The sequence below is a fragment of the Stegastes partitus genome, unplaced genomic scaffold (assembly GCF_000690725.1).
Source record: "Stegastes partitus isolate 25-593 unplaced genomic scaffold, Stegastes_partitus-1.0.2 Scaffold643, whole genome shotgun sequence".
Classification (NCBI taxonomy): domain Eukaryota; kingdom Metazoa; phylum Chordata; class Actinopteri; family Pomacentridae; genus Stegastes; species Stegastes partitus.
This window is the reverse complement of record NW_007578374.1, coordinates 261,466-276,510: the sequence shown is the minus strand read 5'-3', so window position 1 is coordinate 276,510 and position 15,045 is coordinate 261,466. Positions and strand designations below refer to the sequence as shown.

Here is a 15,045-nt window from a genome sequence, read left to right as displayed (position 1 = left end):
AAAAATTCAGATTTAATGATCAAACTTTTAAGTTGCAAACATTATTTTTGATGGGTTAGATTAACATAATTTTGTGGGTAATTACACCCAAATATTATGTGTAAACTTCTGCTGATTTCAAATTGATAAAATAAACTTTTCTTCACCGTGAGCTCACGATTTCACATCCCGTCGTCTACATACTGAACAATGGAGCAACTTAATGTTTGTTTTCATTTGCACACTGAAAAATGTGGAAAAATTCACATAAAGGAGAAACACTGCTTGTAACAACTTAATTTATGTGTCAACTTAAATATGTGTGTTTACGCTGACAATCAATAAATGAGTGGAAATAAAAAAACACGTTTGATTGCAGGGGAAAAGCTGTTTCTTTTAACCCTTTCAGCACTAAGTAAACGTGTATTCCTTCTACACTTCAAGTATCTTTGGCTTGAAATTCATGATCAGATATGTTGTGATTAATCACTCATGAATTCTTAAGTAGACGTCACATCACTACATATCTGGTATCAACCAAAAGTAGACAATTTGACGGTTAAATACATCTGGAAGTCTACTCTTGTCATATACAAACAGGTGTGAAAAAGAAAAGGTAAACTTCATAATTACCAGGGATATATGCAATTAATTATCAATTCTTTATACTGAGACATCAGCCAAAGTTTGGTAATTAGTTAGCTTTGATAAACATTTTGGAAACGAGGTAGTAAAAATCCTGTTTTCTGTTGATTTTTGGGGTCAAATGACATCATTTTACTTCATTTGTATAATTTATTTCATGACTGAATCGCTTGTTCACATGCAGGGATTCCCACTGATAGCCAATCAACATGAATGTACCAGAAAGTCACCATATACCAGAGCCGCTATAACGGTCTGCAGTGTTGAACAGGAGTCGTAATGCCAGCCCGGTGTCGCGGGGCTATACTGTCAAAAGGGTTAACTCAAAGCAGCTGGTCAGTTGTATAGAATCCCATTAGAAGTTAACTTTAAAAACACTGATGCAAACTGTTATGCAATACCTTTTTGTTGATACCAAACATTGTTCTTCAGAGTGAAGTAGGAGGAAGAAAGAGCTCCGACTAAAAACGGAGAGAAAGACGATACGATCCTCCATTAAAAATGAACTCTTCTCCAGTAAAAGCCCCGGCGACCCGCTCCGAAAGATGACCGCACATCTATGATCACGCATGACGCTGTTGAATATCAAAGTGCAAGGTGGAAAAATAAAAGATTCCATTCAAATACGCAGAAAGGTAACAGATGTACAAGCATGAGGCCATCTTAAGATGTGCAGCAGCCTGTGATCTGGCGGGCTATAATGAAGCGAAACATTACAAGATTCTTCAAAGCGCCTCTCTGGATGGAAACCCTGCTGCCCTCCAACACACACTCAGGTGGATGCAACAACCCGAGGTCACCTCAGACTCTCTCACCCCTGCAGATGAGGTGGAAAGATGAACAGTAATGAAAGCACACTGCCTAGAGCAAAGCCTCTGGTGTCGCAAAAAACTCTTTGAAAGAAACAAACTGAACAGTCTCACTCGCAGATACACAATTACGCACACACACACACACACACACACACACACACGTCCGATCATCACGATCTCCTGAGGTCTCCGTCTAACTGGACAGAATACCGAGCCTGTAGCGCCATGAGGGAAAAGGTTCGGATATAACCTACAGCCTTGTCTCTTTTTCTGACAGCTTCCTACCTCGGCTCTCTGCAGCTATTTCCCCCCGTTGGGTAACGTCCGTTCATTTGTCTTTACACTGCAAAAAGTACAAATGAACAGATTTTCACTCACGTATTTCTGAAACACAGGACAAATTTTACCATTGCACAAATAGACCGAATTTGCGTCCTGTGACCTGTAAGTGTGAACAAACCTAAAATCACCATTAATTAATTTACAGGGAAAAAAAAGTTTCCTCACCTAAAACGCCCGTTACAACACATCTGCAACATTTATCGTAATTTTACAAATATCTCCTTTTAACCCAGTAGATAAAAACTCTTCTATTCAAGCTTAATATGCTTCTGAAATATTACAAAAAGAGCTGTTTCTATAATTTTACACATATTTCTTTGGTAACTAAACGAAACAACTTTTTAAAACACAAATACTTGCATTGGTAAACTGTCACAATACAGATTTTATCATTTAAAACAGTGATAATTAGTGCAGCAGCTGGACTAACTATCATGTAAATGAGCTATGAGGATTGTTTGATATCAAACTGCTGTGAAGAGCTTAATAATGTTACAGGTTATTAAAATATGCAGCTCATTTGCTGTAGTAACCTGAGGAGGCGTTCGTTAGGGCTACCAGCAGTGTCTGTTGCCAATCACAAAGAATTATGGGAATGTTATTAAGTCCAAATGATTAAAAAAATAAAAAATAAAAAAATACAGTTTTCTAATTACTATTTCAGTTGTATCATGTTTGCATTTTGATTGCTGGTGGTGGGAGTTTAACTAGCGATGGACCACCATGACAGAGACTTCTGTAGCAGTTAATGGTGTTTATGTACAGGTCTGAGTCCATGCTTAACTGGACTGTATACCTCTAGCAGCATACTAGAAATACACGGTCAAATCTGACATATCTTTGCCCTTTGCTCCAGACCAGCTTCCCTCAAACATACACTGAGTGTAAAATCAGCTTCACCCTGGGCCGTTTCACCTGCCGTCATAATCAGGTCCTGAACAGCCTCGCCTCCACCTTGGAAACCAAGTGAACCACTTCCAACTGCTTACCATCAGCAGCACCGAAGCCAACACAGGTTAAGTTTATCCGTGACGGAGAGAAAATAACCAGGAGAGGCCCCACACCTCTACAGCAAGATCAGCTTCGAGCAGCACGTGACTGGAAGATGCTCGTGGATGCTGGTCGGCAGCTCGTTTTTCCCCCAGAGATCGTAACCACTGCCCTCAGACCTGACACAGTATTCTGGAGTACTCTGGTCCCCCTCTCTGAAGAAGGTCTTCATCATCGAACTCACAGTACTCTGGGAGGACTCAGTGGGAGAAGCTCATGAAAGGAAATGATGTAGCTGCTGAAGCTGAACACTTTTACCACCAATGTACGTGCTCGCACTTAAAAGATGGTTACATGTCGTCCTGTGTGTTTGAAATCTCTTAAGTGTTTCGTACAATGTTAATCTGGCTTTTAAAGGTGAACATATTAATTGTAAAGGTGTGAATATTATTTCAAACTGCAGATCAAGTCAATATAGAAGATTGCTGTGTAAAGTTAGATAAAAAAAAATCTTTACACTTAACATTATTTTGCAAATTTAAACTAAATTATTAGTTTTTACAACAGTATTTTGACATTTTAATGAAAACACTCCTCAACAAACATTAAAACCTTCCAAATACACACATGATCTGATGTTAAGGCTACAAACAGCATTTAAATTATTGACAGAGATTGTATTTTTATGAGATGGTTATTTTACAGTATCTCTGGTGTCCTTGCTGTCAGAATCACATGGTTTTTCTACAGTGTGTCTTTACATAAGACATCCTTCTGTCTGTCTCTGTTTGACATTGAGCTCAGGAATCATCAGGAACGTGGTCAAAAACCATCTGCAGGAAACTGGCTGCATTCGGGGAACATGTGTTTATTCCTGAGCTCATTAGTCATTCAGTCATTAGCTGCGGCTTTCGTTAGAGCAGACAGCTTAATCCATTTCTTACACCTTTGCTCTTGCATTCGTAAAGGCTAAAAAGATGTATACATACCACCCATCACTCTCTAAATGTCAAGTGTCGCTTCTACCTCAGCCCCCATTGTGGAGAAATCTCTTTCTATACTTAGTCACAGCTGCTCCTCAGGGGAAGAGTTATTAAGGTAGGCAGATATTCCTGCAGAGCAGAGACCCGAGTGTTACAGAGGACATAATGAATTTCTCCTAATTAGCTTCCACACATGCTTAACCTATCTGCCGTGTGAAAAAAAATCGGTTAAAGAATCCTAATTTGTTTGTGTTGCTAACAATATTCATGCAAACGCAGCAACATTTGTCAGTCTTTTCAGCACAGTGGCCACAGGTGTACCGGCCTCCACGGGCCGCCCTGCCTGCCTTGTCGTTTTATGTTACACACTCTCCATCTTGATTGCCCTTTTGCTGTTTTCCCCCATGCTCCTCTATCCATCTAGCTTTACCCTGCTGCCTCATGTCCTGTCACTTTCCCGTCCATCACTCCCCTCCTCTCTGTCTATTTGGCTGCGTGACATTTTGCCGCCCAACACACATGGCTCATTCTTTATGCGCACAAACCAAAGCCCACAATCCCAAATGTGTGCGCACACAAACAGAGAGACGCTTATAGACATGCGCACGCACTGTATACAGAAGCAGGAGATAAATGGAGCCCAAATGCCAAACATGATTCGACACGACAAGGGAGGACGGCGGTGTCAACAGAGGAAACTTTGGTTGGTGCATTTTGGCTTAAACTTTTACTTAAAGGTTAGATTTTTCTTAAGATGCTGAGAAGCTGCAATACCTACAGAAGGAACCGAATAATCCCAGAAGCAGGTACCGTAAGGAGGCAAGTACTGTAACCATGTCGTCTAGGTTGGGGGGAAAGAAAATAAAACTTTCAGCATCATATCTCTGGGAGCAGACAAAGCATTACCAGGGATCAGGGGTTTTTTTTTGCCAACACTCTGCCTCCTTACTGGTGACATTCCAAAGCAGCACCTCCAGAGAACAAGTGCTCCAACACAAAAACGAAGAAAAATGGCACCACGGCTCTTGTCCTCCAGTTTTTTACTAGTCACCTTTGGCACATGAGCGGGTATTACCATGAGAAATTAAATGCACTGGATGTGAAGACTCCATTTAGCCAAATGTGTATGCTAATTTATATACATGACACCTGCTATATCAAATTAATTAGCTTGTAGGGCAGACAGCACAGGACGGATTGATTACTCACTGGATGACGCGCAGTGTCCACATCGAGCTAACATCATATTTGAAACTATTAGCGGTGCCCTGTGGAGTTTTCTTGTAAACAAACAACAGCTATAATGACAATTAGCGGTAGCAAAATGCATTACGTGCAACCGTGAGGTTTAAAATCACGATGAAAACGGATTCCTCCTCACAGATGATGAGTTTAATGCATCAAATATTACAATCAGAAGTCTGGTGGTGCACAAAAGTCACATTGCAGGAGGTGCAATGTAAACTCAAATACATCATGTGTTTCTGCTCGATACAAACAGATAAGTTGCCCCATTCTCATTTTCCTTGAATAATCTACAAGACAAGTTTATCTGATCTTATTAAAAGTTCTTGCAGTTTTCCTAAACTTAATTCACAAGACATATAGCTTGTTGCCATGCAGGTTCCACACGTGCACGGCAAAACAAACGAGGAACAGCACTGAAAAGGAAGATCTGTTTGCAGAAATAAATGGGAATACTGCAGCTAGAGAAAGCATAACGTTGGCTAAAAACCAGGTACTGTGTCTGCACAGTTTGCCACCGCACCAGGTAAGATGACGAATATTTTTGACCATTTAAATCAGCACCACAAATGCTGTGTATGACAAGCCAGTCTTAATGCCACCAAAATCCCAAAGTTATTTTGGATGTCCTTGCCAGGGTTACACCATCTGCAAAACGTTCCAAATGGTTTTTTCAAATGATTTTCTGTTTTTGATGCAGACGCGCTCCTTTACAAGACAACCCTAACCATCCAGGAATAATTAATTCTTTCTAAAGAAAGTTATTCAAGCCACCTGGTTAACAATCTTGTCTTTTTTCATATCCAATATATTAAAAACCAAATGTCAGATTTTTGCAGTATTGTGCACTCTTACATTGCATTGTTTGGTATTGTTCTGGTACTGTTCCTGCTTTTATTGATGGTGCATTTACAACCACCTTTTGATCCTTGTGACAAACACTTTTAGGTCCACAGGTTACCGTTATTGTCTCACAAAAACTTTTTCAGAGCACCACGAAATAAAAAAAAACCCAAAGCACGAGACAACATATTCATTAATTCTATGTTACAAAAATAAAACAATCCGGTTTCTAGGGAACCAGAGCCCTGCTGGTTTTCCCCTGTTGAAGTCTATTCAGAGACTGATTTAAACCCGCGCTGCCAGGTGGGTGCAGTTAACTAGCTGGTAGGAGAGACGATGTGGGCTCCCGGTGTGTTGTAGCATGTCTAATGTGGTTCTTCAAGCTGGAAATGGATGATTTCATGCACTATTATTAAACTGAAGCAGATGAGGAAGGAGGATGAAAAACAAAAAAAGTCTGCTTATTTGGAAATCTGGGCTTAAAGATCCCTTTACACCAAAACAGCTGTGTAGTCTATAGTAACCAAAACCTACAAAAGCAGAGAAATTATCAGCTGTGCCAAACTGCTGCTACAAACACAGCCTACATGGAAGCAGGAAAAAGACGACTTGAATGACATTCGCATTGTTTGTGAGACAATGACGAGAACACTTGGATGCTTTTTTTTTTTTTGAAACTCTGGGACACAAAGTCCGTACAACCAACTAAAATAGCTGTCACGCCTTTAAATTGAATGGTGTCAGAATAAAAGGAAAACAGCAAGCCAGTGTTGCTCAAAAAAAGTCTTCAGAAAGCGCTGTCTTGGTTTCTGGCTGCCACAAACAATGTTAATTGAAGACCTTGTTATGTGCTGGTTGTTGCATCAACGTTCTGTCTCTGCCGATGTCTGTGAGGTACGAAGCGTTTGTGTAAGTTTGCTGATGGAGAATACAAAGAATTCCTCTTTGGATCTAAACAGCACTCAGTGAGGCTGCTCAGAGAAGCTGGCGTGCAGCACAAACTGTTCTCGCTGGGTCATTTGCTGTCTCCAATTAAGAAGAAAATAATTTATTTTGTTTTAACACTGAGAAACACTTGTTTTTGTTGTACACAGTAATTTCGGTTGCAGCCCGTGTACTAAAGGGACATCAGGTTGACTTCTTAGTGTGTGTTTACATAAAGCCCTTTTATCTGCTCATTATCTGACACTCCGCTAAGTGACCTACAACGGAAACCTTTTTAAAAAACCATTAATGGCATTTTAGCTTTGAATCAGAGTTTAACGGAAAATTACTCTGGAACGTATCTCGTCACTTAGCCACTACAAAACCGCTGCATTTGTTTCGATGCCGTCTCCGCACACGACTCGCTCACCTTGATGGCCGACTACATTTGCGTCACCTTGAAACAGAATGGCATTTTTCACGGACAGCGCTAATCGATCTACAACAAAAGCACCTCAGACTCTGGTTGCACCGGTTTGCCGTTTCCACTCGCGGCCTGATTAGAAGCTCGGCACGCTTTTGGGTTTAATGTGCTGCAAGCTCCCTGCATGCGTTACATCAGCCACATAGCAAATTGTTCATTTTTAATTGCAGGGTACGAATTAAAAATGTGCAGCTACACGTGTGAAAAACCGATAACAAGGGAATCTAAATAAAACTGCTGATTTGATGCTTCTTTCTCATCTAATGCAACAATTAATTGGCGTTATAAATTGCCAGCCATCTGTTAAGGAGCATTCTTAACACTTTAGATTTTGCAGTACAAAGAATATTTGTTGTTTTTTTTTTTACCATTTCCCAAGTGTATTTTAAATAAATGCACACAAGCAGTGTTAACACTTGGCACAAATAAGCATTTTTTTTAAGAAACAAAACGCTCCAAATAAGCCAATTGAAGTGCATGAGACAGATGTGATGCATTTTATGACATGAGTAGATGTGAATGACAGCTACATGAACAACCCTTGCAGCTAAATACTTTTAATTACCTCCGTATTCTCAGGCTGTTGACAGTGACTTCTGCTGTCTGCCAACAGCCGTTTGCACCTGCTGATAATGTTAACACAGCCTCACTAAAAATAAGAAAAAACACTGTCTTTTTGCAGTGCTTTATCTGGAGGCAGTTTTAGACACTGACAGAGTGCGTTTCCACTCTGAAAACCAAGAAATATGGAGTAATATGGAGCATGTAATCAGCCAGACAGGCCACACAGAGATGTAAGGCTAAGTGTCCAAGTGCTGGAGCACCACTTCACAGAAACTTGCTGTAATCTGCAGCTGATTCAGTACACTGCAGTTTTAGCTGCATCACGCCATTAATCTGGACTGGCTTGACTAGTCTGAGACGAGCTCTTATCAAGGCTTTCACAGCAGAGAACACCATCAAATCTACATCTCCGCTGTCAGAGATTCCCTCCTCGTGTCAAAGGGTTCACGGATTACAACAATTGCTTACTGTTTAGCTTGACAATAAAGCTTTTAGACATCCGCCGAACTCCCCATCAGCTCAATGAGTCAACAGCAGCTTGAAATGCAGAGGGGAAAAAAAAAACGGTTTGTCCTACCTTGACCCCTCGCACCCTGAACTCGGCCAGGGCTCGGCTCATCTTGGAGGCCGCTGTCTGCAGGTCCTTTCCACTGGCGATGACTTTCACCAGCAGTGAGTCATAGTGGGGTGAAATGACGGCGCCCTGGAAGGCAGAGGCGCTGTCCAGACGGATACCCATACCCTCACCGCTCCTGAAGACCTGACGGGAGACAAGCGGCGTTACAGAAGTGTTTTCAGCTCGTTAGTCATTACGCTCACACGTTCAGATTTAAATATGGCCCCCACAGAGCCCTGATCTCCACAGCGAGTGTGAAATTACACCAAGAGACAGAACACATTAAATCCACGGAACAAAAATGCGTTTGGATGCTTGGAAAACTTCCTGTTAAGTAAGTTTTAAAAAACTGTGAGTACCTGAAAGAATTAATGCTGTTTTAAAGGCAAATGGAGGTCACTCCAAAAGCTGATTTGATTCAGGTCATTCCTGTAATGAACACATTTAAAGTCGTACTTAAAATTCTAAAAGAGAAAGTCTGCAAATTGCGATGAATAATTGTTCATTAACATCGAGTGAACATGATTTCAAAGCAAAGTGGTGTAAAATAAATCAAGAAACAACAATCCGGACCGCGATGCAGTTTTTGCTATTTTGCCGCCGCACACCTAAACAGTCTGTTTGAAATGATGCAACATGTGAATGACGTGAAGACTGTCAGCTTTGATTCAAGCTGTTGAAAAAACATTTTATACACAGTCCTTCTATTCTCACTTAGTCGACTGAGAAGCAGTTTTGTGGTCATGTGTGACCTCGTTCCTGTGTTTTCATCAACACCTCTTTGGACTTGCATGTTCAATGTCCCCATGAACAGCGACCAAAAGCAAATTCATCACTTGGAATCAACTCCAGACCTTTTATACTGTAATTTGGCAGATTTAACAAGCTGACAAAAAAACAGATTAGCGAGGTCTGGAGTTGATTCCAAGTGATGAATTTGCTTTTGGTAGCTGTTCATGGGAACACTCAATAAGAGGTGTTGATAAATGTGAAGGAGGCCATTATTAGGATGGAAAAACACAACGGTTCTATCAGAGAGACAGCAGGAAGTGTAGAAAAGGCCAAGTCAACTAGTTGGTAGATTTCTAAAACAGAAGGAATGAACTGGCGTGCTCAGCAACACCAAAGGGCCTGAAACTACTGCAGAGTTCTTTCCTGGGTGAAGAAAAATATCCTTCGCATCATTTAGCTGAGTGAAGAGAGTCAACAATCAAGAGATGTCTTCATGAATGTCAATACAGAAGCTTTACTTCAACACAAAAAAGCAGAAAACACAGAAAAGCCTGAACAGACTTTGGTAGGAAACATCTAAAACACTCTGCCCGGTTCTGGAACTAGATTGTTTGGACACATGAAACCAAGATCAACTTTTACTGGTAAAGTATGGAATAGGAACGAAAGGGTTCATCTGAACTAATCTGATAGAACCGACAGAGACAGTGTCATGGCATAGACATATATGGCTGCTAATGGAACTGGGCCATTGGTGATTATTGATGTGACTGCAGCTGGGAGCAGAACAAGGACTTCTGAAATGTATAGAGACGCACTTTCAGCTCAGATTCCCTCAAATTCTGCAAAAAGGCTCTTTGCAGTACAGATGGCGTAATGACTAAAAACATACAGCCAACCCAAGCCAAGAAGTGGAATATTCTTGTAAACTGACCTCAACCCAACTGAGCTGGTTTTCACTTACTGAAGACACAACCAAAGGCAGAAAGATCCTCAAAGAAGCAGCAACTGAAGGCCTGGCAGAGCATTTGAAGGGAGGAAACTCTCAGGGTTTTGGTAAAGTCAGTGGGTTCCAGATTTCAAGCAGTGAAATTTGCTGTAATTCTCAAATGGCTAATGCAATGTTTCTGTTACAACGTTTGAATTAAAGGTGAAATTCTACACTTGAATTGCATCTTGATTGCTTTGTTTTTAATCTGTTGTTGCGGTGTGCACATGCAAAATGACAAAACTTGTGCCACTGTTCAAATACTTACAGATCTGACAGTATACAATAGTCAGTATTGGAGCTTAGTGCAGTTGGAAAGATGATAAACTTGCACAATTTGTCAATTTACAATTTAAGTTTCTACAAGGAGTGTTATTATTTCGTCGTACAAGGTCCAGCGATCTTAGTAGATGCATGTTTTTTTCCAAGATTTTTGTTTTACACAAGAATTCTACGTAATCTTTGAGTCATTTATGCCAATTAACCCAACATGGCATACTCAATACCCAACTGCTATTTGTAAAGAGAGGTAAATGGTATCACAGCATGCCATTATAATCTAACAGCAATGCAACTCAGATGCCCCCACCAGCAAATCATATTGTTCAGATGTAAGGGAACATGCTTGTTTGATACTGACCACGGCCGAAATCATATAATTTTATACTTAAGTGGAAAACAAACACACGTAACATGACTTATATTGCAATACCTGTTGAAATAACCCCTTTTTTTTTGTTTGTTTTTGAGCGTTGTCGAGTCCTAGTGTGAGTGCTTGCATTACGATGTTTTGCACAATCAGTGCAGACACACATGAAGAGACAGAAAGATAAAGACGTAGCAGCGCGCTCAGGTCAAATCCAGCCGTTTACCTTCGGAACATGTCTTTCCTTCCACTCAATATTTTAAATTGCAAAAAAAAAAAATGAATAGAAAATTACAGAAACTTGAAACATTTTCCTTTGTTATGTTGGGTACAAGTCTGGCAGAGCTCTCACATCTGGAGGGTCAGCAAGTGATGATGAGTTCAAACCGAACACGGGGAAATGGTTTTTAGCCATTACGCTGCTCGCTGCTAGAATCAGCTCACTTTGGATGTTAGCTGTAGTTTGTACCGTTTCCACTGCATTAATTTGATCTGTTTTTACGCCACGTTTCTCAAACTTGTCTGTACTTTCTTATTCTATATCTGCTATATATTTTTTACCTCTGGAGCACTTGGGAGAACATGTGTATAAGTTGCTGTAGAAATAAACTCTTTGTCAGACGTATATTTAAGTGCCATCGTGAAAAAGAGTGTCGTCTCTTACTTTCTCTACCGTCGACACCGTTCGCACTCTGTTTACGGCTCGTTAGCGGACTTTGATGCGCGGGGCTGAAAAGCGCCGCATCTGTTCGGCGCCGGGAATAAAAGCATAAATTAACCTGCACTTGGGAACAATGGCAGCCGGATATACAAGAAGAGCGGAGTAAGGAGGCGAGAGGGGGAGAAAACAAGCGCGAGATGAGTGAGGAATGGAAAGGCTGAACTGTTCCAAACCACTTGGCGAGAGAGCAGAGAGGGAGGAGAGGAGATGTGAAGAGCAGAGCGAGGAGTGTCCAACACTATAACATATGGAGCCCCTCGAGGGCTGGAAGAGAAAGATGAGTAGAAATTATAATTATAACAATGTTGTGCCACACTGATGATATGCTGGTAATATTTTCAGACAATTTGCATGTGCTGAGCTGCCAACATTCATGACCGGCAAATATTTTCATCATCAGTTTACTCTTTAAAAATCAACATTTTATCTAAAATAACTCCGCTCTTATTTTTTTAAAAATACAATTCTGCTTATCTGTAATTGCTCTAAATGCACAAATCCAATGTGAAGTACAGTCCTTTAATAAAACATGCTAAGAAAAAAAAGCTACCATGCATGTTTTAATGAACACGTGTTGTGTTCCAGCGACAGTGTTATTACGAGTGAACACGCTGCAATAAAATTCAAAAGCAACAGCAGGGAAGCAAAAGTTGTAAAACTGCAATTTAGACATCAATATATGTTGCGATCACGCTGAATGCTAAATTACTGCCATGAGTGGACATTGATGTATTTTTCCGTTTGAATTTAATATTTCAAAGAAAAGCCTCATTCATGGAGATATCCTTTCGCCGAGCGGGAGTTCAGATCTTCTTCAGCTAAACCGGCGACCGAATGAAAAGAGACTGCCTACACGAAAACTGTAAATGTATGCGATGCTGGAGCGGGGAGTTGCTGCCCGTGCACGCTGCCTCCACACCTGAGCGATGCGCCGCGTCGAGGCTCAAAGCTCCCAATTTCCAGGTTGTGATTTTCATAAAGCCCGGCTCTCTCCTTTGATTTTTAAAGGCTCCGGGCTTGTCATCAGCACTTGGAGTGTTACTGAAGTAGACCTCGAAACTCCGCGCCCTCACTTTCTCGCGAATGCCTCCGCAAGCTGCTCCGCGCAGAACAGATTGTTGTCAATTCAAAGGGTTTCGCATTTGAGGGACATAATACCAATAGAGCTCCCTGTGCATGTTAAAGAGGTTTCTGTTGTGGCATTACGGCTCATTATTCCGCTGAGAATGAGCAGCTGTGCTTGCACAAAAGATTGTCTGAGAAAAGATTGATTGTAGGTTGGGACAGCGGTTTATACAAGACTTTTAGCATCCTTAAATGTAAACCCAATCTCTGCAGGAGGGCCTTTACAAACACTTCCCAAACAAATGGCATTTTGTCATCACAATTCCCTTTGTAAAAATAATGACTTTTCCCAAGCGGAGGAATTGAAAGTGTTTGACAAGTAAAAAAAAAAAAAAAAAGTTGATGTTTTCTGTAATGACTGGTGGAAAAGGACAATTTAAGATAACTTGTAAACATTACATGAAATGAAGGTTCCTAAGTGAACCTTATTCTTCTCTGTCGGGCTGCTGCTGCCCACAAAGAAAAGAACATCTAAGAGTGCCTTTGATGGGCCATATTTCGCCAACTGTGGCTTATCGGTATTGCCAATAGGGCTCTAGGGCACTTTGTTTCCACAGGAGTCTGGAGGCGTTTGCCAACACCGCTCTGTGCAAACACCCCTGGGAAAATCTACACTGTTTACTTTTCCTCTCTACTCATTAAATCTTTCCTTACTGTGAACAGGCTATATTTTAAAATTGTTCTCTGTCACCCCTTAGCGCTGCAGGCCAAGCATATAAACAAAACCAATGCAGTTGTTAGTGCTGACTGCTGTGTTAAAGTGACTGACTGGCTGTCTGACAGCTGCCCAGGGTTTCTCTGCACGCTGTTACTTAATATCAAATTGCTACATCCCCAGGGGGGAGTAAAACACTAAACATCGCTTCAGCTGAAATTGATGCTACTCTTTGACTTATTCACTCTATAGTCTTCACACAAGTTGACTGAGCATCAAGGCAATTTTCAGCAACACCCCGCCGCATAATCAGAGAGGCATTTGGCTAACGCTGTTATCCAGAAGTTGAAATGATAAAAGGGGAAGACGAAGGATCAGCGATTAGCTCAAAGGCAGTTCTGTTCCCTGACATCCCGGCTTTGTTGTTGGCTTCCAGTCGCTGTAGCGTTTCTGAGGCCACCCAGCAGCCTCTTACACTGTTTCACATCTGGGAGCCGTCCATGCCAAGGAGACGTGTCAGCTGACTGGATGCCAATATGCACTGGCCAAAATTCATTAAAAATGTCCTGATTGGCAGTCTTGACTCCAAAGCACCTCGGGGTGATTGTGTTAAGATGCTGACAGTGTCTTTTGTGCATACAAGCTGTAAACTAACTCGTCAAAAGCAACAAACTGGAGAGATATTTTATGAATGTATCACAATTAAACCCACAGAGTAAGTCAGTGGCCCAGAATCTGATTCTGCACAGTAAAACAACAACCTTCAGAGTTTGTGATTCAACAAGTGTGCGACTTCAGCGAGGCCAGATGTTTGCAGACAATGTCAATTACTGTGTCTCTGGCTGACATATTTGTGACCCATCTTCATGAAATCAGTCGCATTGCACCTCAGGCTATATCCGAGATGGAGCCCAAATCACGTTAACACATGATAAAATATTGATTTTGGGTTTATTGCTTGGATCGGTCCATTTAGTTGTTTTCTACATGTAGTTAACATTAAATTATATTATACACCGTTACAGTATTATGCTCCATATCGCTGTCAAATACCGTCAGCGTGCATGAGCGGCATCACAAGATAGAAGACGCGTAAATCACTTGGGTGCAGGCGCCGCGAGCAATGCGTCTTTGCCAGCCAATCCTGTCCCGTGATTTGCGTCACGTGGTAGCAACATGCCGCTTTTGTTTATGCATAATAGCCCAAGGTGCAATGCGACTGATTTCATGCAGATGGGTCACATTTACCAGATGTGAGAGGAAGGCGTGATGTTGAATGTGATAGTGCAAGCTAAAAGGAGTCTAAAAAACATTCAACATTAAATAATTACTGATATTTCTACAGGTAAAATGAGCGATCTAACACCACAAGTGTGATGTAACTAACCGCTTTTAGAACAGGCAGATATAAAGGTCATTCCATCTCAAATCATTGAACTTTTAGAAAAATTTCAGACTCAGCCATCTTTGATTTCCCTGAAAATTTTAAAGCATGAAGTATGGATATTTATTAATATATATGTTAAGTTTTAGCTTGATATATCAAATACTTTCCAAGATATTTTTTTTTTTGCCGATCTACCCGCTTTCAGCAGATTTCTGGCATATTGAAACTGACGATATCATTAGTACTATTAAAAACAAAAGCATAACGTTTTTAATGTTATTTCTCATTATGTATACGTTTCTGGGATTAGACTGTCTAGAAATATTTAGTGTTACAACTAGTCATAGGTGCTCAATCAGTTTTA

The 15,045-nt window shown here is 40.9% G+C and overlaps 1 protein-coding gene across 1 annotated transcript in view; it reads right to left on the bottom strand.

Moving 5' to 3' along the window:
* Nucleotides 1-2,844: 2,844 nt before the first annotated feature.
* LOC103363230 (pyruvate carboxylase, mitochondrial-like) overlaps nt 2,845-15,045 on the bottom strand; it is a 182,665-nt gene continuing 170,464 nt past the window's right edge. The window contains exons 12-13 of the mRNA XM_008289893.1: nt 8,377-8,571; nt 2,845-3,018 (exon numbers count right to left, since the gene is read on the bottom strand). Coding sequence (XP_008288115.1) covers nt 2,845-3,018; nt 8,377-8,571 — 369 coding nt within the window. The remainder of the gene's footprint in view (nt 3,019-8,376; nt 8,572-15,045) is intronic.